Raw genomic sequence first — 21,911 nt, 5'->3', positions numbered from 1 at the left:
GACGTGAGTTTGAGTGAACTCCGGGAGTTGGTGATGGACAGGGACGCCTGGTGTGCTGCGATTCATGGGGTCGCAAAGAATTGGACACGACTGAGTGACTGAGCGACTGAACTGAACTGATACCTAACTTGGTGGGGGGTGCACAAGACTGCCCTCTCTTTAGACACCAGACAAGTGTTCTGGGCTTTGCCAGGCTGCCCACACTTCTGATCAATTGGCTACAAATTTGGGATTCCTCAATTCCCTCAAGTTCTGTTATTCACTAGAGGGGCTCGCAGAATTCAGGAAAGCGCTGTGCTCACAGTGTGATGTTATATATATGGATATATACATTAATAGGTATTTTTATTCATTTGGCTGTGCCTGGCCTAAGTTGCAGCAGGCAAACTCTTACTTGCAGCATGTGGGATCTAGTTCCCTGACCGGGGATGGAGCCCGGGCCCCCTGCACTGGGAGCAGGGAGGCCCAGCCCAGGGACCACCAGGGAAGTCGCTGCGATGCTCAAATGCAGAGAGGCACCGGGCTTCACGGTCCTCGGGGCGCTTCCTCTTCCTGCACATCCAGGAGTGTCCCCAGGGAGGCTCATGCAAGCATTGAGGGTCCCAGGTCTTTGTTAGTGTCCCGTCATGGGGGTCCCGGGTCTTTGATAGTGTCCCGTCATGGGGGTCCCGGGTCTTTGTTAGTGTCCCGTCATGGGGGTCCCGGGTCTTTGTTAGTGTCCCGTCATGGGGGTCCCGGGTCTTTGATAGTGTCCCGTCATGGGGGTCCCGGGTCTTTGTTAGTGTCCCGTCATGGGGGTCCCGGGTCTTTGTTAGTGTCCCGTCATGGGGGTCCCGGGTCTTTGTTAGTGTCCCGTCATGGGGGTCCCGGGTCTTTGTTCCATCGTGTTCCATCATGCAGGCTGGGTTGATTTCATCATTTGCCACATGATGAATTCCATCTCCGGTGCCTCCATCTCCTCCCCGGAGGTCAGGGTGATGTTTATCGGCTGCTCAACATTCTCCATCACTCAGCTCACGGCCCTTCAGATGTGGTGTGTGTTTGTGTCTGTGCTCGGGCTCATAAATGTTCAAAGATATGCAGGAGATAGATCACACTGTACAAAAACACATTCTTCACATCGCTCTGGCCACTGTTTCTCAGCTGGGAGTGGTTGTCTGTCCCCAGAGGGCGCCTGGCAGCATTTTATCACAGTTTGAGGACAGGGGATTAGTGGGTAGAGGCGGAAGATGCTGCTTCCAACGGCCTGTGATGCACAGGACGGCCCCCAGTCATCCAGGCGCCAGCGAGCAACGCTCTGAGGTTAAGGAACCCTGAACCAGGCTGAGTGGGATATGTTATAAAACTCACTCGAACATTCAGCTTTTCTATGGATTTGGGTATTTATTAGATCTTAGGGACACTAATTCTAAAGAGACCACATAGTAAATTACATAGTGTGAAATATCACATAGAATAAAAGTTGTGCACAGTGCAATGGAATATCAGGCATTAAAAAGAATGAAATGATGCAGTTTGCAGCAACATGGGTGGACCCAGAGATCGTCACACTGAGCGAAGTTAGGTCAGACAGAGAAGGAGAAATAGCTATGGCATCTCTCATATGTGGAACCTAAAATGAAATGATATAAATTAAGTTGCAACACAGAGAGACTCTCAGACTTAGAGAACAAACTTATGGTTTGCTCTTGTGGATAAACTTATGGATAACCAACAAAGTCCTACTGTATAGCACAGGAAACTTTACTCAATGTTACGTGGCAGCCTGGATGGGAGGGGTATTTGAGGGAGAATCCCTTCACTGTTTACCTGAAACTATCACAACATTGTTAACTGGTTATAGCTCAATACAAAACAAAAAGTTGTTTTTTTTTTAAGTTGTATAGAGATATGATGACTAAGTAAAGTGTTTGCACCGGAGCAAGAACCGCAGGGGTAATATCATGTTCAAGGGGATGATTTTCCTTTTTTGTCTTAACAATATTTTCTTTCAGCAAATAAAAATCAAGAGTAAAATGTGCATAAATTGTTTTTAGGTGATTGCATATTGTGACATCTTAAATATGTATGAACATATATCCGTTTATCTATTCTTGCTGCTCTGATTTTAACATAAGGAGTTAGAAAACCATTTAAGACAATGTAACCTCCTAGTTATGATCTCTTAAGAGGTGCTGCTAATATATCGAACATGAAGTTTTTAACTTTTTATTTTATACTGGAGTACAGCCAATTAACAATGCTGAGATAGTTTCAGGTGGACAGCAAAGGGACTCAGCCATAGATACACCTTTTTCCGCTCTCCCCCTCGAATCCAGGCTGCCACTTAACACTGAGCAGAGTTCCTCATGCTTACAGTAGGTCCTTGTTCATTCTCCACTTTAAATACAGCAGTGTGCACATGTCTGTCCCAAACTTCCTAACCATCCCTTCCCCTCATCCTTCCCCTCAGCAACCATAAGTTGAACATGCAGCTTTTTAATGCTGATTCTGTGTCGTGCCCCTGGCAGGCACCCTGGACAACACCCCTACCATAAGAAAATATTCTTGAGTTACCTTCAGCCTAGAAAATAAGAAAAAGTGAGAAAAACAAGATCCAGAACAAGATACGAACTTCCAAGAAGTTGACATGCACTTAAGACACATGTGTGACTTAGAGGTGGGAGTCTCCTGACCTCTGGATGTTTCATGTGGCTGCTGCTGCTGCTGCTAAGTCGCTTCAGTCATGTCCAACTCTGTGCGATCCCATAGACGGCAGCCCAGTAGGCTCCCCCGTCCCTGGGATTCTCCAGGAAGGAACATTGGAGTGAGTTGCCATTTTCTTCTCCAAGGCATGAAAATGAAAAGTGAAAGGGAAGTCGCTCAGTCGTGTCTGACTCTTAGCGACCCCATGGACTGCAGCCCACCAGGCTCCTCCGTCCATAGGATTTTCCAGGCAAGAGTACTGGAGTGGGGTGCCATTGCTTTCTCCGGGGGTTCAGGATACCTCACCCCAAAATATGGCACCTGGCATATTGAAGGTGAAGCAGTTTGAGAAAACAGCAGAAGCAGGAAGTTCACTATCACTTCGCCTTCCCCCTTCTTCCGTGAAATAAGTCATAATTCCCTTATAGGAGTGGTACCCTCGCCCCCCCCCCCGCCCCGGCCCCACCATACCAGGAGGAAAAGAACATTCTTATCTCCAAAGGATGAGGAACACTTCCAAGAAGAAAACTAACACACAGGCCTTGCTAAGTTTCTGCCAGCTTATTACACTTACTCTTATTCCATAATCTATCATATTCTTCCACAACTGTCCACGCCTCATCAAACCTAGTTTGAAATACTCAAGTCTGTTTCTGTTGGTCTTCATTTCCTTAGGAAGGCTCCTGTGTCAGCTAAAACATATCAAAATAAGTTGTAAGCTTTTCTCCTGTTAATCTGTCTTTGTTGGTTAATTTTCAGACCTACCCAGCGACCCTCACCAGATGGAAGAAAAGATTTTCCACCTCTACCAATTTTAATCCTTACATTTAATAACTTGCTGTCCTTTCATTTTAGAAGGACAAAATGAGGCTCAGAGAGCTTAAATTACCTCCAAATTGTAGATTTTCAGATAAAATACATAGGAGAGCCCTTCTGGGGAATCCCCTACACCAGGGGTTTGTGAGCAGCATGTGTATACCTAAAAAGTTATCACCAAATCTCAGGTTATAGGTTTTCTCTTATGTTCTCTTCCTGGAGTTTTCTAGTTTTGGTTTTACATTTGGGTGTGTGATCCATTTTGAGTTAATTTTTGTCACAGGTATAAGGTCAGTGACAAGAATATTAACCATTATGTCATCATCATTATAATCAACATCACAATGCATAAAATAATTGTGGCACGTTTCACTATACTTTCCCTACATATCTTGAGATAAACACAAACGGCTCCTCAACACAGGAAAACATTCTACCTTGCTCATGAAAAATTTCTCAACCCTCGTTTTGGAAAAACTGAAAAAGCATCCTGTAACACTGAGAATGCAGGTTTGCTCACACAGGCTGGTAGGGGTCTGAGATGCAAGTGTCTATGGAAGGCAGCTTAGACATCTCTATCCAAATGACACACACGTGTGCATTGTGGCTCAGCAATTCCACTCCAGGCGATTTATCTTCCCAGAAGGTTTACACATCAGCAGAACTGCTGAAGCTCAGTTTTCCACAGAATACTGGTAGCAAAGGGCTGAAAAGAACTCAACCACCCAGTAGTCAGGAACAGGTTAAATAATCAAATCACAACAACAGTACAACAGAATTCAAACAGCCGTTCAAAAACAGTAGGCAATTTCTCTTTGTACTGATATAAAAAGCTCTCTGAGATAAGGAAAAAATTAAGGCATAGAACAATGTGTACAGTCTGCCACCTTCTGTATAAAAAAGGTAGGAAATGAGACTATGAGTATTTTTGCAAACACAAAAATACATTTTTTATATTTGTACAAATATATAACTGTATATAATATGAATCTGTGTGTCATCATGATATATGTATTATAGTCGGTCAGGCGTGTCTGACTCTCTGAGACCCCATGGACTCTACAGTCCATGAAATTCTCCAGGCAAGAATACTGGGTAGCCATTAGCTGATACTGAATGGTAAGTGGGAAGCCGTTCCCTTCGGAGAAGGCGATGGCACCCCACTCCAGTACTCTTGCCTGGAAAACTCCATGGACGGAGGAGCTTGGTAGGCTGCAGTCCATGGGGTCGCGAAGAGTCGGACACGACTGAGCGACTTCCCTTTCACTTTTCATTTTCATGCCTTGGAGAAGGAAATGGCAACCCACTCCAGTGTTCTTACCTGGAGAATCCCAGGGACGGTGCAGCCTGGTGCGTTGCCGTCTATGGGGTCGCACAGAGTCGGACACGACTGAAGTGACTTAGCAGCAGTAGCAGCCGTTCCCTTCTCCAGGGGATCTTCCCAACCCAGGGATCAAACCTAGGGCTCCCTCATTGCGGGCGGATTCTTCACCAGCTTGAGCCACAAGGGAAGCCCAAGAATACTGGAGTGGGTAGCCTATCTCTTCTCCAGCGGATCTTCCTGACCCAGGAATCGAACCAGCATCTCCTGCATCGCAGGCGGATTCTTTTACCAGCTGAGCTTCCAGGGAAGCTTTAGTACTATCAAGGAAGTATTTATATGACTTAAGTGTACGTTTTAAGCTACAGTATATACCACATTACAGATTGTGTTAGATCGTCACGTTTCTTATTTAGAAAATATATTTTACATTTTAAAATATTTATAGCTATTACAGATATATATGTGCCGAATGTGTAGTATATTTATTATATCAATAATAGTCACGTGTGTGTATAATGCACATATATATATACAGGTATCTCTATTTACATATACACAAAGACACTGCGGAAGGACACCGAAAACATGTTCAAGCTTTCGTAATTATTCAACATAATGATTCATAAATATTCAAATAATTACACCGGTCACCTGAGTGTTACGTGGTTTATAGCATAAAAATTTGGTCGGTGGCACACTTTCCCTTTTCACTTTCCTGCATTGGAGAAGGCAATGGCGACCCACTCCAGTGCTCTTGCCTGGAGACTCCCAGGGACGGGGGAGCCTGGTGGGCTGCCGTCTATGGGGTCGCGCAGAGTCGGACACGACTGAAGCGACATAGCAGCAACAGCAGCAGCACACCCACAGTGAGAAGGCTTTTCACTGCATACTGTTTATTTAAAAAATTTTTAAACCACGTGCTAACTGCTGAAAAATTAGTCAAGCCCGTGAAGGAAGCAGTTCTCCGGCCCCGCCCAGCCCTCTCCGTGCAGCGCGGTCCCCGCGGGCCCCCCAGCGGAGCTAGCCGGAAGCGGCCGGCGCTTTCCGAGCGGCGCGCGGGCCGACCCACAGTGCGCACGCGCAGACCGTGTTGCGCATGCGTCGCGGGTTTGCGCGGCAAGTCTGAGGCGGAGAGGTTCAGTCAGGCGAGGGTGTCCGTCTGCGAGGTGAGCGCGCGGCGGCCCGGGTCCGGACGCGAGGGAGAGGACCTGGGGGCGAGGGGCCGGCTCGCGGGCAGGGAGGCGCGGGCGTCCCTGTGAGGACGCCGGGGCAGACGCGCCCCTTCGCGGGGAAGTCGATGGGAAGGGAGGCGCGAAGTAGCGGCCCTGAGGGGAAGGGGTGCGGGAGGCCGCGCGGGCGAAGTCGGCTCTGAGGAGGCCGCGCGGGCGAAGTCGGCTCTGAGGAGGCCGCGGCGGCCTCCCTGCTGCTCACACCCCGGCTTCCTGCCAATGCTTCCTCGGCCTGAAGGCCTTCCGTAAGGACGGGTCCGTCCGTCCTCGTCCTCCCGCTTCGAACACCTTCCTCCCCACACCCAGGACCCTGCAGACCCTCCCTTTTCAGGGCCCCTCGGCTCTCCGCTCCAAGAACTCGCTCCTTGGTCGGTGAGGACCCTCCCCCTCCTCCTCTCGGGTCCCTGCCCTCCTCTTCGAGGACCCCACGGGCCTTCCCCTTCAGAGACACCTGTCGGCCTCCTCAAGGACTCCTGCCCTAGAAAACCCTCCTTCCCCCTTCAGGACTCCTCCCTTCGCTTCCCGCCCCCCCCGCCCCGTTTCGAAGATCCCCCCAGTTTTCCCCCCTCAGAGACCCCCTGCCTTCCCCTCAGGACACCCGCCTTCCCCCTTGAGGACCTCCACCCTCCCCTTCGAGGATGGCCCTCAGCCCTCTCTCTAGGACCCCACTCTCGCTCTCCCCGACCAGAACCACCCTGGTTCCCCTTTGAAGACCCCCGTTCCTCTCCAAACCCCCTGTCCATTTCCCCCAGCTTCCCCCAATTCAGACCCCCCCTTTTCTTTAGGCCCCATCTCTCCCCTCAAGACAGTGCCCTCAGCCTTGTCCCTGCCTTTCTCCCTCCCCTCTGTCCTGCTCCTGCCTCTCTCCAGGCTCCCCTTTATCTACCTCAGGCGCTCCTTCGTTCAGCGTCCCCTTTACCTCCTGTCCCACCCTCATCTGTGTTTTCCCCCTGACTCTGACCCACCTCTGCTCTCCCAGCCCTTACCTTCCCTCAGCCTTCCTGCTGTCCCCTATTTCTGCCTTGGCCCTGGTCCGTCCTGCCTGGGCCTGTTCCCTCAGCCTTCCTCCTCCACCTCTCTCACCTCTCCTCTCTATATCCTTTGCCTCAGTCCTGCCCTCCTTCCTCTCCTTAGTTCTGCCTGTCCTTTCTGCTCCTCCTTTACCTCAGCCCCACCCCTTCTCTCTGGGTGCCAGCTACTCCCTGGACACCTCTCTTAGACCAGATTGGTTCTTCTTCTTTACCTTGCCCCGCTCCCCTCCTCTGCTCCAGCTCTGCATTCTGCCTGGCCTTGCTTTACTCTTTTCTCCATACCTCAGCACTTCTCTTTTGGTGGCTCCCTTCAGTCCCTGCTTCCTCCTGCCACAGCCTCTGCCCACCTGGAATCTCTTGGTCTTCACTCCCTTCTCCCAACACTCATCCCCTTTTCTCTGGAATTTCTTCCTTACTCTGAAATCATGGAACCTACCACCACTCATGTTTTTTAGGGACTCTTTGGCTTTTTTTTCTTTTCCAAGTAACATTAGCTGCTTTTATCCTTACTTTTCCCTCTCTGGGCGAGGAGGAAGGATTGTGACTCTCTGCTCTAGCTTGGGACCTGGCTAGCCTAGGAAGGCAGGCTGCCAGGATTTCACAGTCATTTCTGCTACTCCTTTCTCAGAATTTTATGCTTCAGCCTGTAGAGATAGAAATTCAGTTCAGCGGGGGTATCATACATCCAAAAAAAGGAAGTAATAACAAATTTAAAATTGATGGTAAGGCAGAAAAGTATTTAGAAAAAAATTAAAATCTTCTCATATGTTATCCCAGACTAACTTCTAGCCAAGAATTAAAATGTTTAAATAAATAAGAAAATATATTTGAATATTTAACTGATCACTGCCTTTTTCTTACAGATTTGTATGATTTCTTTATATGTTTTGCATAGGAATCCAGCCCTTTGTAGGATGAATGTAATGATCTTTCCTCATTTTGTGTTAACTCATTTTTAAAATGATATTCTTATGTAGTTCATCAATTAGTTCAGTTGATTGTGGTTTGGGGTTCAAGTCTCTTTCCTTCAGTGCCATTACTGAGATTTTTCTAGCCTGTGTCTGTGATCTTCCAGACCTGATATTGTGACTGAGGCAACAATCTGTCTGTAGATGTACAAATCTGTGTGAATATTCATTTAGGCATTTGTGTGAAATGAGCTAACTTCCTTTGATTCACATAACCTCTACTGTCCAGTTAAACTGTGTAAACCATTTGTGAGTCTCTCTGTGTAATTTCTGCAGATCCTAAGGTTTCCAACTCTTTTCTTCATCTGATACAGCTCAGCCCACCATCTTCCACAACAGTGTGCTTTGAAGCAGCCTGCCTTTTAGAGTATCTCCATCCTTTGAAGGGTCAAGCTGTAAAAATGTTCCACGTGAAAGAGGTTTTGGATGATGTCTCGAGGAATCCCCAGCTCGTTCATCTACGTGATCAAGAAGAAAATCCAGAAACCACCGAAGTAAGAAACCCAGAGGTTCTGAGAGTTTCTCATCAGGACTTAAGGTATTTGCAATCCCTGTTGGTGACAGGACCTCACCAAGCTGTGAAGCAGATCCAGGAGCTCTGCTGGCGATGGCTGCAGCCAGAGATGCACACCAAGGAGCAGATGATGGAGCAGCTGGTGCTGGAGCAGTTTCTGAGTACCTTGCCAGAGAAAGTTCAGATATGGGTGAGGTCAAAACAGCCCAAGAGCAGCAAGGAAGCAGGAGAGCTGGTGGCAGACTTGATCCAAGCATGTGAGGAGGAAGGTGAGAGGAGGGACTTTTTGAACATTTGCTGTATGCCTGGCACGTAAGAGGGAGCTAAATAAAAACTTGTTAAATGAATGAATTTTATAATCTCCAGTCTAATCTACCTAATCTTATGTGAAATGAAAGAAACTTGAGGTTCGGCTTTTGCTTTTAATGCTATTTTCTGAGAGTATGCCTTCTCTCTGCTTTGTTCCCCGCCCTTCCACATTTCATTTTGAGCCTAAACTTTAGTGTCAACACAAAACAATACGCAGTCAACAACAAAAAAGATGGCATGCAATGTGGGAGATATGAGGCCTGAAATTTAAATTCTGTCAGAATTTGACTGGTCTCTTAGAAACTCAGAGTTACTAGACTGGAACTAAGGGCATTTCAATGATGAGAGAAGAAAGCCATTTACTCCTAATAGCCCTTTGAATGATACTGATACTAAAAACAAAGCTGAATGAAATTGATACTAAAAACAAAGCATTGTTTATGTATATATAAATAGACAAGCAGAGAAAGGCAAGGGAACAAGACTAGGATGTGGACCAGTGGGATGGGTTGATTACATTGAAAAATATAAACAGGTAAATTTGAAATAAACATGAGGGTCATGTATGGCTGAATGCTGATGTATCAAGGATTATTATTAGTCCAATTCTGTGCACCTGCATTCATTAAAAGAATTGTGAAGATGCTAATAGTAAACATATTGGACACTTAAAATGTACTACATTCTAAATGTTTTATAATAGTGCTTTACTTCTCTTAGTAGTTCTTGAAATAGGTATTACCCTCCTTCCACAAATGAGAAGACAGGCACAGAGAGGTTGAATAACTTACCTGTGAAAGTGTTAGTCGTTCAGCTGTGTCTGACTTTTTGACCCCATAGCCTGCCAGGTTCCTCGCCAGTGGAATTCTCCATGCAAAAAGACTGGAGTGGGTTGTCACTTCTTTTTCCAAGGGATTACGTCTGAGCCACCAGGGAAGCCCAACTTCTCTGTGGTCCACAATTACTAACAGTAATTGGCAGTCAGGATTCAGACCTGTGGCTGGCTCCAGTCTGTCCTCTTATTAATCATGGCTGTTATACTGCCTCCAGTGGACATAGGGCATATTGTCCCACAGAATTTTTAAACTTGGTCAAAGGCATAGCCTTTGATGGAGCTGGAATTCAAGGGAAGGGAAAGAGCTTGCTAGGGTATGAGAAAGAAACTATAGAATAGTGAAAGGTACTCTTGGAAAGAGACCACAAGCAAGAAGGGACTTCAGGTTTCGTAAGGGAAGGTGGTGGTCATCTTCTAGATCTCTGAGTGAAAAAGATGTAATAAGAGTTGTCATTTTTTTTTTTTAATGCCTGCTTTGTGCTTCACATATGTAATGTTTAATCCTTACAGGAGCCCATAAAATTAGAGATATTATCGTAATTTCCATGTTACAATTGAGAAACTGAGGTTCCCTGGTGACTAAATGGACAGTGAAGCTAGGACCATTGATACCAATAAAGAGGGAACTTCTGCTTTATTTGGAAGGCACTGAAAATCAATGGAAGCGTTTAGAGGTGGGAGATAACCAAACCTCTTTTCTGGAATTGCCACACTGAGCTGAGAAATGTTTTTTTTTTTTTTTGGTCTTTCTCTTGTCATAGGAAGTGCTGCTTCTGCCCATAACAGGTGAGGGGTTGGCAGGCTACTCTCTCTTTGGGTGCTGCCAGACTGGACTCAACGCTGTGGTCATTCCTTTCCCTTCTAGGTTTCTCTGCTCGGAACTCTGTTCTTGCAGAAAATAGAAACACCAATGAACACCAAAAGGAGGACACAAAGATGTCTGACAGTAAACCATTTGTTAGATCTCAGGTGAGTCAGGTTTTCTTCTGACTTAGTTCTCCAGTATGAGGAGCTCCCCTTTCTGATTTCTAGACCTCCCCTATCTAATTAAACTTCCTCATTTCCTTAAAGTCTTTATACAAACTTTACCTAACTGAGCCTTTCCCTGGTTTCTGTATCAGAATTTTCTTCTGACTCTTTGTATTTGCTTTCCTGCTTTTTCTCACACTTATTGTCACCCCTACATACCATATCTTTAATGTTTTCTCTCTTTTCTTATCTCGGGAATTAATTTTTCATTGTTTATTATTCCATTTTATCTCCACTTTTGACTTAAAGCAACCCTCCTGTGATTTGTACTATTATGCTCCTTTTTATATATGAAATAACTGTTGTGAATTTTTAAAAATTTGCTCCTTAATGTTCTTGTTAAATCATGTTTTAAAACCTAGAAGAAGCTAACCTGTTGTGCTTCCTTTAGAAAAAAATTCATGGGTGGGGGAAGGCGTTTGACAGTTAGGAAAACTAAATGTTTAAAAATGCTCCTTGAGGGAGAGATAAGGGGAAAAGGGTTGAGAAACGTTGATCTGTTGATGAGAATAGCCCTCTGTCCCTACAGTGTTCATGTCAAGGATCCCAAGAGAAGATGCCCACAGAGACTACTGAGGTAATATAAAGGAGTTTGTAAGTGGATGGATTTTGACAAACTGGGGGGCACCTGCCCCATCTAAGGGGCAGCTATGACTCAGCTTCAGCTAATGGTGCCATGTGAGAATGTGGACCCAGATCTCTAGATCTTCTGATTTTTTAAAGAGAAGTCAAAAAATCCAATTAATATGAATTATACCAATATTTTGGTGTTGCCAAATTTTGAAAAAAGAAAACACATGGGAGCCAAATAAACTCATCTATAGAAGCTGGGCAGTCAGTACATGCTCTCTAGTTCATTGATCTGCATAATGTTTCCATGAAAACACAACAGATGTATATTAGTGAAATGGGTATCATAGTCTTATGTAGTCTTCCAATACTTGCTTTTTACATTCACCCTTCTGTTACCAAGGATGTTGCATGTAATTGTAATTAATTAGTTTGTATTACTGCATTATTATTCCATGGTGTGATGATATGTGTGTTAGTCACTCAGTGATCATGGCATCTGGTCCCATCACTTCATGGCAAACAGATGTGGAAACAGTGGCTGACTTTATTTTTGAGGGCTCCAAAATCACTGGAGATGGTGACTGCAGCCATGAAATTAAAAGATGCTTACTCCTTGGAATAAAACCCAAATAAATTAATTAAAAAAAAAAAGAAATAAGAGTTTTCACCAGCCCACTGTTTACCTGTTGTTCAAGTTCAAGTTAAAAAAAAAAAGAAATAGGGTTTTCACCAGCCCACCCTGTTTACCTGTTGTTCAAGTTCAACTGACTGCAAAACCAACCCCCACTATTGTTCCTTCTCTAAGGAAAATCTAGTCAAACCACCATCTGCTGGGTTTGGGTAAACTCCGGGAGCTGGTGATAGACAGGGAGGCCTGGCGTGCTGCGGTTCACGGAGTCGCAAAGAGTCGGACATGACTGAGTGACTGAACTGAACGCTCAGTTGTGTCTGACTCTTTATAGCTGCAGGGACTATAACCTGCCAGTCTCCTGTCCATGGAATTCTCCAGACAAGAATACTAGAATGGGTTGCCATTCCTTTCTCCAGGGGATCTTCTTGACTCGGACTGAACCTGGGTCTCCTGCATTGCAAGCAGTTTCTTAACCATCTGAGCCACTGGGGAGCCCCAGTATCATAATACATTTATTTCTTCCATAAATGAATGTTTGGGTCTTTCTTAGATTTTGGAGGTTATAAGACAGTACACATGAGCAGCTATACCTAGGAATAGGTATATTTCTAGACCCAAAGTGATTTACCAATTTACATTTCCCTGGTGGCTCAGATGTAAAGCATCTGCCTGCAATGTGGGAGACCTGGGTTCAATCCCTGAATCAAGAAGATCCCCTGGAGAACGAAATGGCAACCCTCTCCAGTACTCTTGTTTGGAAAATTCCATGGATGGAGGAGCCTAGTAGGCTACAGTCCACAGGATCGCAAAGAGTCGCACACAACTGAGCAACTTCACTTTTAGGATCTTTTAAGAGGTCTCAAAAGTCCACATTCTAACATTTTCCTTGGTGGCTCAGTCAGTAAAGAATCTGCCTGTAGTGCAGGAGATGGAGGTTCAATCCTTGGTCAGAAAGATCCCCTGGAAAAGAAATGGGAACCCGCTCTCTAGTATTCTTGCCTTGGAAATCCCATGGACAGAAGAGCTTGCCTCAAAGAGTCAGCCGTGACTGAGCAACTACACCACCACCACCAAGAATCCACATTCTAGACAGTATTTGGTATTGTCAGACTTCTTAATTTTTGTTAGTTGAACGGGTATAAAGTCACACTTTGTCATTTTGAAATGCATTTTCTTTTATAATAAGATTGGCCATCTCTTCATATTTTTGAGCTGTTTGTGTTTTATGGATGAGTCACTGAGGCTTAACCTATCTGCACTCACAGAACTTATCAAAGAGAACCAGAGCTTAAACCCAATTGTCTCTTTTTCCTGCGACTGAGGTATACAGCTCAGCTTTTATTTTCATTTTTCTCTTTTTATAAAGGAACTTAAAAGGATCTTTCTCCTCCAACACAAATCTCTAAAAATTAGCAGTGGGAGCTATCTCAGAAATGTTCCCACTTCTCTCAGACTTCAAGACCAAAGAAAGATATACTTCTTTTTTTTCTTTCTTTTTTATGTTTTAAATTATGAAAGTATGATAACACAGTTACAGGAGTCTTGGAGAGTCCAGAACAAAGTTACATATAGTTCCACTATGTGGTGGTTGGTGGTTTAGTCGCTAAGTCGTGTCCAATTCTTGTGACCGCATGGACTATAGCCTGCCAGGATACTCTGTCCATGGGATTCTCCAGGCAAGAATACTGGAGTAGGTTGCCATTTCCATCTCCAGGGGTCTTCCCAATCCAAGAATCAAACCCAAGTCACCTGCATTGCAGGCAGATTCTTTACCAACTGAGCTATGAGGGAAGTTCCACTATAAATTACAATTATTTTTAAGTAGATAAATTAAGATTTTTAGTTGGACTTTGAATATCAAATTCAAAATTAATAGAATGAATAAAAGTAGAAGGATATAGTAGATCTGAAAAGCACTATGAACCAGTTCAACAGAATTCAGATTTATGTAGTTTTCACACAACAAGAGAATCCAAATTCTATTCAAGTTCCCATAGACTATAAACTAGGAGACACTAGAACATGTCCAGGGACATAAAACAAAGTGCAAAAATTTCATGGTCTGAAGGTATTGAAAACATATACAGGCTGTTCTCTTATCACTGTGGAATTATGTTAGAAATTAATACCAAAATATATTAGAAAATAACCCACATATTTTCAAGTGCAGTGTGACATTTCCCAAGAGAGATCTTTGACTTAACCATTGAAAGCCTCTATAAAGTTAAAAGACTGAAAAAGCAGAGGGTGATTGCAGAGAAGAAAGCATTTTAATGAGAAAGACTTAAAGGAAAGATACACATCTAAGTCCCTAAAAGGAAAGATACACATCTAAGTCCCTAAAACCTTTGGATTAGAGTCTTTCTGCTTGTCTGAATGTCTGCTTCATGGTCAGTCCCCTCTTACCAGGCACCTTTCCCCTCTTTGGGATAATTCTGGATTTCAATCATTTAGGAGTATGTCTGGCATTTCAGGAGTTGGTGACTTTTGAGGATGTGGCTGTGGACTTCAGTCCAGAGGAATTACCCTACCTCAGTGCTTCTCAGAGGAACCTCTACCGGGAGGTGATGCTGGAAAATTACAGGAACCTGGTCTCCCTCGGTAAGCTGTGATGACCAGAATTGTTTCCGGACATTGTCATATGTCCCTAGTGGCAAAATCTTTGGAAACAGGTTTTATTTTTCTTGTGTGTAAATTTGCACTTTCCCTATTATCTCAGAATCTTTAGAAACCAGGCTGGGAGTTCTGAGGCTACAGGACAGAACCCCCAAGTTACAAGTCTCCTTCTTCAACAGGGTACCAGTTCCCTAAACCTGACATTATCTCACAGCTGGAAGAGGAGGAGTCACATGCTAGGGAGGAAGATGGGACTACAGTGACATGTCAAGGTGAGCAGTGAGACCGGAATCTTGGGAGACAACCCTGCTCAGTGAGCAGGGGCTGGAAGCTGGTCCTCAAAGCCCACTCAGCTTAGGGAGAAGGCTGGTAGGTGCTTTCACGTCAGGGGCTCGTGTGGCCTCACCACATCATTCTCACTCAGTACTTCTTTTATCTCCTCTCTGAAGCTCATCTCTTCTCTCCTGCTCAGCTTCAGGGAGGCCAGTTTCCCTATCCTCTAGTGTTCAAGCCCCTGCATTCATTTTTGCCTTTCCCCTTACAGCTAGAAATCAGAGGTCTTTCCTCTCTCACTGAGACAAGTGAAAACCTTGGTGTGATACCACTGCTTTTTCCAGCCCCACTCAGGGAGTTGACTTTATAAAGCACAAACTTTTGATCAGGTTCTTACCACTCTCAAAAGAAAATGCAAACTTCTAGCAAAACATTTAAATCCGTCCCAGTCTGGCCTAAAAGTCACATCCACCTTCATCTCTCATCAGTTCAGTTCAGTCGCTCAGTTGTGTCTGACTCTGTGCGACCCCATGAATCGCAGCACGCCAGGCCTCCCTGTTCATCACCATCTCCCAGAGTTCACTCAGACTCATGTCCATCGAGTCCGTGATGCCATCCAGCCATCTCATCCTCTGTCGTCCCCTTCTCCTCCTGCCCCCAATCCCTCCCAGCATCAGAGTCTTTTCCAATGAGTCAACTCTTTGCATGAGGTGGCCAAAGTACTGGAGTTTCAGCTGCAGCATCATTCCTTCCAAAGAAATCCCAGGGTTGATCTCCTTCAGAATGGACTGGTTGGCTCTCCTTGCAGTCCAAGGGACTCTCAAGAGTCTTCTCCAACACCACAGTTCAAAAGCATCAATTCTTCGGTGCTCAGCCTTCTTCACAGTCCAACTCTCATATCCATACATGACCACTGGAAAAACCATAGCCTTGACTAGACGGATCTTTGTTGGCAAAGTAATGTCTCTGCTTTTCAATATGCTATCTAGGTTGGTCATAACTTTTCTTCCAAGGAGTAAGTGTCTTTTAATTTCATGGCTGCAGTCACCATCTGCAGTGATTTTGGAGCCCCCAAAAATAAAGTCTGACACTGTTTCCACTGTTTCCCCATCTATTTCCCATAAAGTGATGGGACCAGATGCCATGATCTTAGTTCTCTGAATGTTGAGCTTTAAGCCAACTTTTTCACTCTCTACTTTCACTTTCATTAAGAGGCTTTTTAGTTCCTCCTCACTCTGCCATATGGGTGGTGTCATCTGCATATCTGAGGTTATTGCTATTTCTCCCAGCAATCTGGATTCCAGCTTGTGCTTCTTCCAGCCCAGCGTTTCTCATGATGTACTCTGCATGAAGGTGAAGGTGAAGTCACTCAGTCGTATCCAGCTCTTTGTGACCCTGTGGACTGTAACCTACTAGGCTCCTCTGTCCATGGGATTCTCCAGGCAAGAATACTGGAGTGGATTGCCATTTCCTTCTCCAGGGGATCTTCCCTACCCAGGGATCGAACCTGGGTCTCCCACATCGAAGGCAGACGCTTTAACCTAAGCAGGGTGACAATATACAGCCTTGACGTACTCCTTTTCCTATTTGGAACCAGTCTGCTGTTTCATGTCCTGTTCTAACTGTTGCTTCCTGACCTGCATATAGGTTGCTCAAGAGGCAGATCCGGTGGTCTGGTATTCCCATCTCTTTCAGAATTTTCCACAGTTTATTGTGATCCACACAGTCAAAGGCTTTGGCATAGTCAATAAAGCAGAAATAGATGTTTTTCCGGAACTCTTGCTTTTTCCATGATCCAGCGGATGTTGTCAATTTGATCTCTGGTTCCTCTGCCTTCTCTAAAACCAGCTTGAACATCAGGAAGTTCATGGTTCACGTATTGCTGAAGTCTGGCTTGGAGAATTTTGAGCATTACTCTACTAGCATGTGAGATGAGTGCAGTTGTGCAGTAGTTTGGGGATTCTTTGGCATTGGCTTTCTTTGGGATTGGAATGAAAACTGACCTTTTCCAGTGCTGTGGCCACTGCTGAGTTTTCCAGATTTGCTGGCATATTAGTGCAACACTTTCACAGCATCGTCTTTCAGGATTTGAAATAGCTCCACTGGAATTCCATCACTTCCACTAGCTTTGTTTGTAGTGATGCTTTCTAAGGCCCACTTGACTTCACATTCCAAGATGTCTGGCTCTAGGTGAGTGATCACACCATCATGATTATCCAGGTCGTGAAGATCTTTTTTGTACAGTTCTTCTGTGTATTCTTGCCACCTCTTCTTAATATCTTCTGCTTCTGTTAGGTCCATACCATTTCTGTCCTTTATCGAGCCCATTTTTGCATGAAATGTTCCCTTAGTATCTAAATTTTCTTGAAGAGATCTCTAGTCTTTCCCATTCTGTTGTTTTCCCCTATTTCTTTGCACTGATTGCTGAGGAAGGCTTTTATATCTCTTCTTGCTATTCTTTGGAACTCTGCATTCAGATGCTTATATCTTTCCTTCTCTCCTTTGTTTTTCGCTTCGCTTCTTTTCACAGCTATTTGTAAGGCCTCTCCAGACAGCCATTTTACTTTTTTGCATTTCTTTTCCACGGGGATGGTCTTGATCCCTGTCTGCTGTATAATGTCACGAACCTCTGTCCATAGTTCATCAGGCACTCTGTCTATCAGATCTAGGCCCTTAAATCTATTTCTCACTTCCACTGTATAATCATAAGGGATTTGATTGATGTCATACCTGAAAGGTCTAGTGGTTTTCCCTACTTTCTTCAATTGAAGTCTGAATTTGGCAATAAGGAGTTCATGATCTGAGCCACAGTCAGCTCCCAGTCTTGTTTTTGTTGACTGTATAGAGCTTCTCCATCTTTGGCTGCAAAGAATATAATCAGTCTGATTTCGGTCTTGACCATCTGCTGATGTCCATGTGTAGAGTCTTTTCTTGTGTTGTTGGAAGAGAGTGTTTGCTATGACCAGTGCATTCTCTTGGCAAAACTCTATTAGCCTTTGCCCTGCTTCATTCTGTATTCCAAGGCAAAATTTCCCTGTTACCCCAGGTGTTTCTTGACTTCCTACTTTTGCATTCCAGTTCCCTGTAATGAAAAGGACATCTTTTTTGGGTGTTAGTTCTAAAAAGTCTTGTAGGTCTTCATAGAACCATTCAGCTTCAGCTTCTTGAGTGTTACTGGTTGAGGCATAGACTTGGATTACTGTGATATTGAATGGTTTGCCTTGGAAACGAACAGAGATCATTCTGTCATTTTTGAGATTGCATCCAAGTACTGCATTTCAGACTCTTGTTGACCATGATGGCTACTCCATTTCTTCTAAGGGATTCCTGCCCAGTAGTAGATACAATAGTCATCTGAGTTAAATTCACCCATTCCAGTCCATTTTAGTTCGCTGGTTCCTAGAATGTCGACGTTCACCCTTGCCATCTCTTGTTTGACCACTTCCAATTTGCCTTGATTCATGGACCTGACATTCCAGCTTCCTGTGCAATATTGGTCTTTACAGCATCCGACCTTGCTTCTATCACCAGTCACGTCCACAGCTGGGTGTTGTTTTTGCTTTGGCTCCATCCCTTCATTCTTTCTGGAGTTCTTTCTCCACTGATCTCCAGTAGCATATTGGGCACCTACCAACCTGGGGAGTTCCTCTTTCAGTATCCTATCATTTTGGCTTTTCATACTGTTCATGGGGTTCTCAAGGCAAGAATACTGAAGTGGTTTGCCATTCCCTTCTCCAGTGGACCACATTCTGTCAGGCCTCTCCACCATGACCCGCCCGTCTTGGGTTGCCCTGTGGGCATGGCTCAGTATCATTGAGTTAGACAAGGCTGTGGTTCCAGTGTGATTAGATTGACTAGTTTTCTGTGAATATGGTTTCAGTGTTTCTGCCCTCTGATGCCCTCTTGGAACACCTACCATCTTACTTGGGTTTCTCTTACCTTGGACGTGGGGGTATCTCTTCATGGCTGCTTCAGCTAAGCGCAGCCACCGCTCCTTACCTTGGACGAGGGGTATCTCCTCCCGCCACCCCTCCTGACCTTGAACGTGGAGTAGCTCCTCTCGGCCCTCCTGCGCCCGTGCAGCCACCGCTCCTTACCTTGGACGAGGGGTATCTCCTCCTGCCACCCCTCCTGACCTTGAACGTGGAGTAGCTCCTCTAGGCCCTCCTGTGCCCGCACAGCCACCGCTCCTTGGGCTTCCCTTGTGGCTCAGCTGGTAAAGAATCTGCCTGCAGTGCAGGAGACCTGGGTTTGATCCCTGGGTTGGGAAGATCCGCTGGAGAAGGGAAAGGCTACCCACTCCAGTATTCTGGCCTGGAGAATTCCATGGACTGTACAGTTCACGGGATCATAAAGAGTCAGACACGACTGAGCGACTTTCATCTCTCATAGATACTCCTAATATAACCCTGTATTGCTGCTCCCCAGGACTCTGTACTTTTCATAGTTCAGTGTCTGCTCAGAATAAGCTTGCCACCCACTTCACTGCTTGCTGAGCCCTAATGCCTTCCCCTCCCTGATCTTTTTCTGTTCCCAAAAGAAATTAATTCCCCAAACTCCTTTTGTACATTTATAGCCTGATTAGAGTCTTTATACAGACTTATGAACATCCATTTGGATAACGCTTTGCTCAAAATTGACGTTTAATAAATGTTAAGTTGAATGGGTAAAACGAGAGATTGAGAGGCAAGAAAAGAGTTGGAATTGTCTTGCTTTATTCTGAGTGAGAGATTGTTGACCGGTGTACTCCAGTGTTTCTTCAGTAGTCCTACAGAATTATGATTATAGGGATTCTTTAAAAAAAAAAAAAGTGTTCCCTAACAAGATCAGTTAGAGAAATGCTACCTCTTATATCTCCCCTCTTTGAGATCTGAGACGCTGGTTAAGGGATCTGAAGAGTCTTACATGAGTGAAGGCTGACTTGCATCATACGGTATCGCCCAGATTGACCTGACAGTAGAATCCCTTTATGGCCACAGTTACATTAGTTCCTCCAAACAGCAGTGATGTACCAAGCATGGTCTGGAAGTTGCAGCCAAGCCCCAGTCCCACCTCTTTCTCTGGTGTCCTTCTCATTCTCCTGTCGGTGTCTCTGGCATCTTCGTCAGTGTTCATTCCTCCTAGATGGTCTCTTCTGCCTCACCCTCACCTGTCCTTGCTTACTCTCTTCTCCATCCTTCTCCTACTCTCTCCTTAGGTTCCCAGAAAACTCAAACCTCTGTACTAACCATTCTGTAATTTTTGGTCTCTCTCTTCCGTTACTACTATAATGATGTTTCTCTCTGAGTAAAAATAGTAGAGGACCTTTTACATTCCTTTTAGATTGGGAGGAACAATCAGAATCCAGTGATCTAACTCCAGAGCAAAGCCTGCCTGTAGAAAAATCATCCTCGGGGGCAGGAATAGAGGATTTGGAGGCAGGTGACTCCTGGTGTACCCACACAGTAGAGTCTGCTGATGATCCTCTGGAGTCGCAACAGGTCAAGCCAGCGAAAGTTTTGAGGCCCACAGAAATGAGTGACGAGGGTGATCAACTAGAGAAAAGCTCGGAACTTAACAAACCATCGGAGAGTCTTCCTGGAAAGGCTCCCCAGGAGCGTACTACTCCTGGAGTCTGCACCAGGTCCCAGCTGGCCCACAGCTTGTTTTGCCTCCAAGAGAACAAGCGCTACAGATGTGAATTTTGCGAAAGAAATTTTAGTACCCGACCAGGCCGGGAGAAACACCAGCAGATCCATACGGGGAAGAAGCCCTTTGTATGTAAACAGTGTGGGGAAGCCTTCTACCTCATGCCACACCTCACCAGACATCAGAAGACTCACTCAGATGGGAAGTCCTTGACCCAGCGTGCAGATGTCTACGGCCGCAAGAGAAGTCAGAGTCAAGACTGCCACGAGTGTTTCCAGTGCGGCAAAGCTTTTATCCAGGCTGCGCATCTTTTCCAGCATCTTATAGCCCACGGAGCAGCAATAACCCTGCCGCTTGAGTTGCCCCGAAACAAGATGTATTTGATTCGATATAAGCGACAGCACGACTACATTGGAGAAAGAGCCTGTCAGTGTTGCGACTGTGGCAGAAGGTTCCGTCAGAGCTCACACCTCATCCAGCACTACAGGACTCATGCTCAGGAGAGGCCTTACCAGTGCCAGCTGTGTGGGAAGTGCTTCAGCCAGCCATCCTGCCTCACTCAGCATTACCAGCTCCATTCCCAAGAGAAGCCCCTTGAGTGCCGTCACTGTTGAAAAGCCTCCCGTCAGAGCATTCTCAACATCGTAGGCTTTCTCCTCAAGAGAGACCCTTCGAGTGCTCTGAATGTAAGAGGGTCTTCCACCAGCCCACCCACCTCGTTAACAACTTGAAAATGTGTCATGGTGTAGTCAGAAAACAGCAAGAGGTTGCAAGGGGATAGAACAATCTTTTTGCAGACGGACAGCACGTGTGTCAGTCACTGAAGCAGAAAACGTTACAGAGTATTTTTGTCGCATGGGAAAGATGCCGATAGATTTTGCCCTTCTCTGGTGGTGTCTATAGAATGGAGAACCTCGATTTTGACATCCCGACAAAAAATCTGTGACTGGCACGGGGGCTCCAGACAGGAACTCTGTTGCCTGAGTTTTTACAGGAGTGTTGACATACAATATCTTTACCACATGGGATATATCAGCAGAGGGCATCATAAAAAGGTCTTTGAAGTGTACCTATAGTGATCAGTCCACAAAGCTGAAGTAATTGGTAATGTGTTTACATAGTAGTTCATAATTTTGAAAACATTGCCATATGTATTATTTGATCTTTTAAGGAATGCTGCATTGCACCTAGTTTGATGACATTTATTTCATATTTACAGATAGAGCAAACTTTGAAACTCCAAGTTGTCATTTGATTTGACCTGGGTTTTAAGTGATGAACCCCAGCTTGGTTTGGTTCAATTATTTGGTTTTTGAGAGTCCATGAGATACTTACTTTAAATCTTGATGCTCAACCCAGGTTTGTTTTATTCCTGTCACATGGTCTCTGAAGAAAAGTAATAGCTGTACTGACTGAAGCCTTCTTCCTTTTTTAGTAATTTCAGTGTTAT

The 21,911-nt window shown here is 45.0% G+C and overlaps 2 protein-coding genes across 2 annotated transcripts in view; one reads left to right on the top strand and one right to left on the bottom strand.

Annotated features, from left to right (window-relative positions):
- Positions 1-21,911, bottom strand: part of LOC138097115 (zinc finger protein 805-like) — a 724,976-nt gene that overhangs the window by 495,478 nt on the left and 207,587 nt on the right. The gene's annotated exons all lie outside the window — the stretch shown is intronic.
- On the top strand, positions 8,455-21,075 carry ZIM2 (zinc finger imprinted 2). The gene is made up of 6 exons (XM_068993362.1): positions 8,455-8,836; positions 10,577-10,680; positions 11,270-11,317; positions 14,419-14,545; positions 14,740-14,832; positions 20,156-21,075. The coding sequence occupies exons 1-6, from the start codon at positions 8,455-8,457 to the stop codon at positions 21,073-21,075; spliced, it is 1,674 nt and encodes a 557-aa protein (XP_068849463.1).

This window comes from Capricornis sumatraensis, chromosome 20, assembly GCF_032405125.1.
Source record: "Capricornis sumatraensis isolate serow.1 chromosome 20, serow.2, whole genome shotgun sequence".
NCBI classification, from domain to species: Eukaryota; Metazoa; Chordata; class Mammalia; order Artiodactyla; family Bovidae; genus Capricornis; species Capricornis sumatraensis.
The sequence above is the reverse complement of the archived record's forward strand: the minus strand, read 5'-3'. Positions and strand labels throughout refer to the sequence as shown.

Coding starts and splice junctions, on each gene's coding strand:
- ZIM2 (XM_068993362.1), top strand. CDS start 8,455: ATGTTCCACGTGAAAGAGGTTTTGGATGATGTCTCGAGGAATCCCCAG. Junction 10,681..11,269: donor AACCATTTGTTAGATCTCAG/GTGAGTCAGGTT, acceptor CTGTCCCTACAG/TGTTCATGTCAAGGATCCCA. Junction 14,833..20,155: donor GACTACAGTGACATGTCAAG/GTGAGCAGTGAG, acceptor CATTCCTTTTAG/ATTGGGAGGAACAATCAGAA.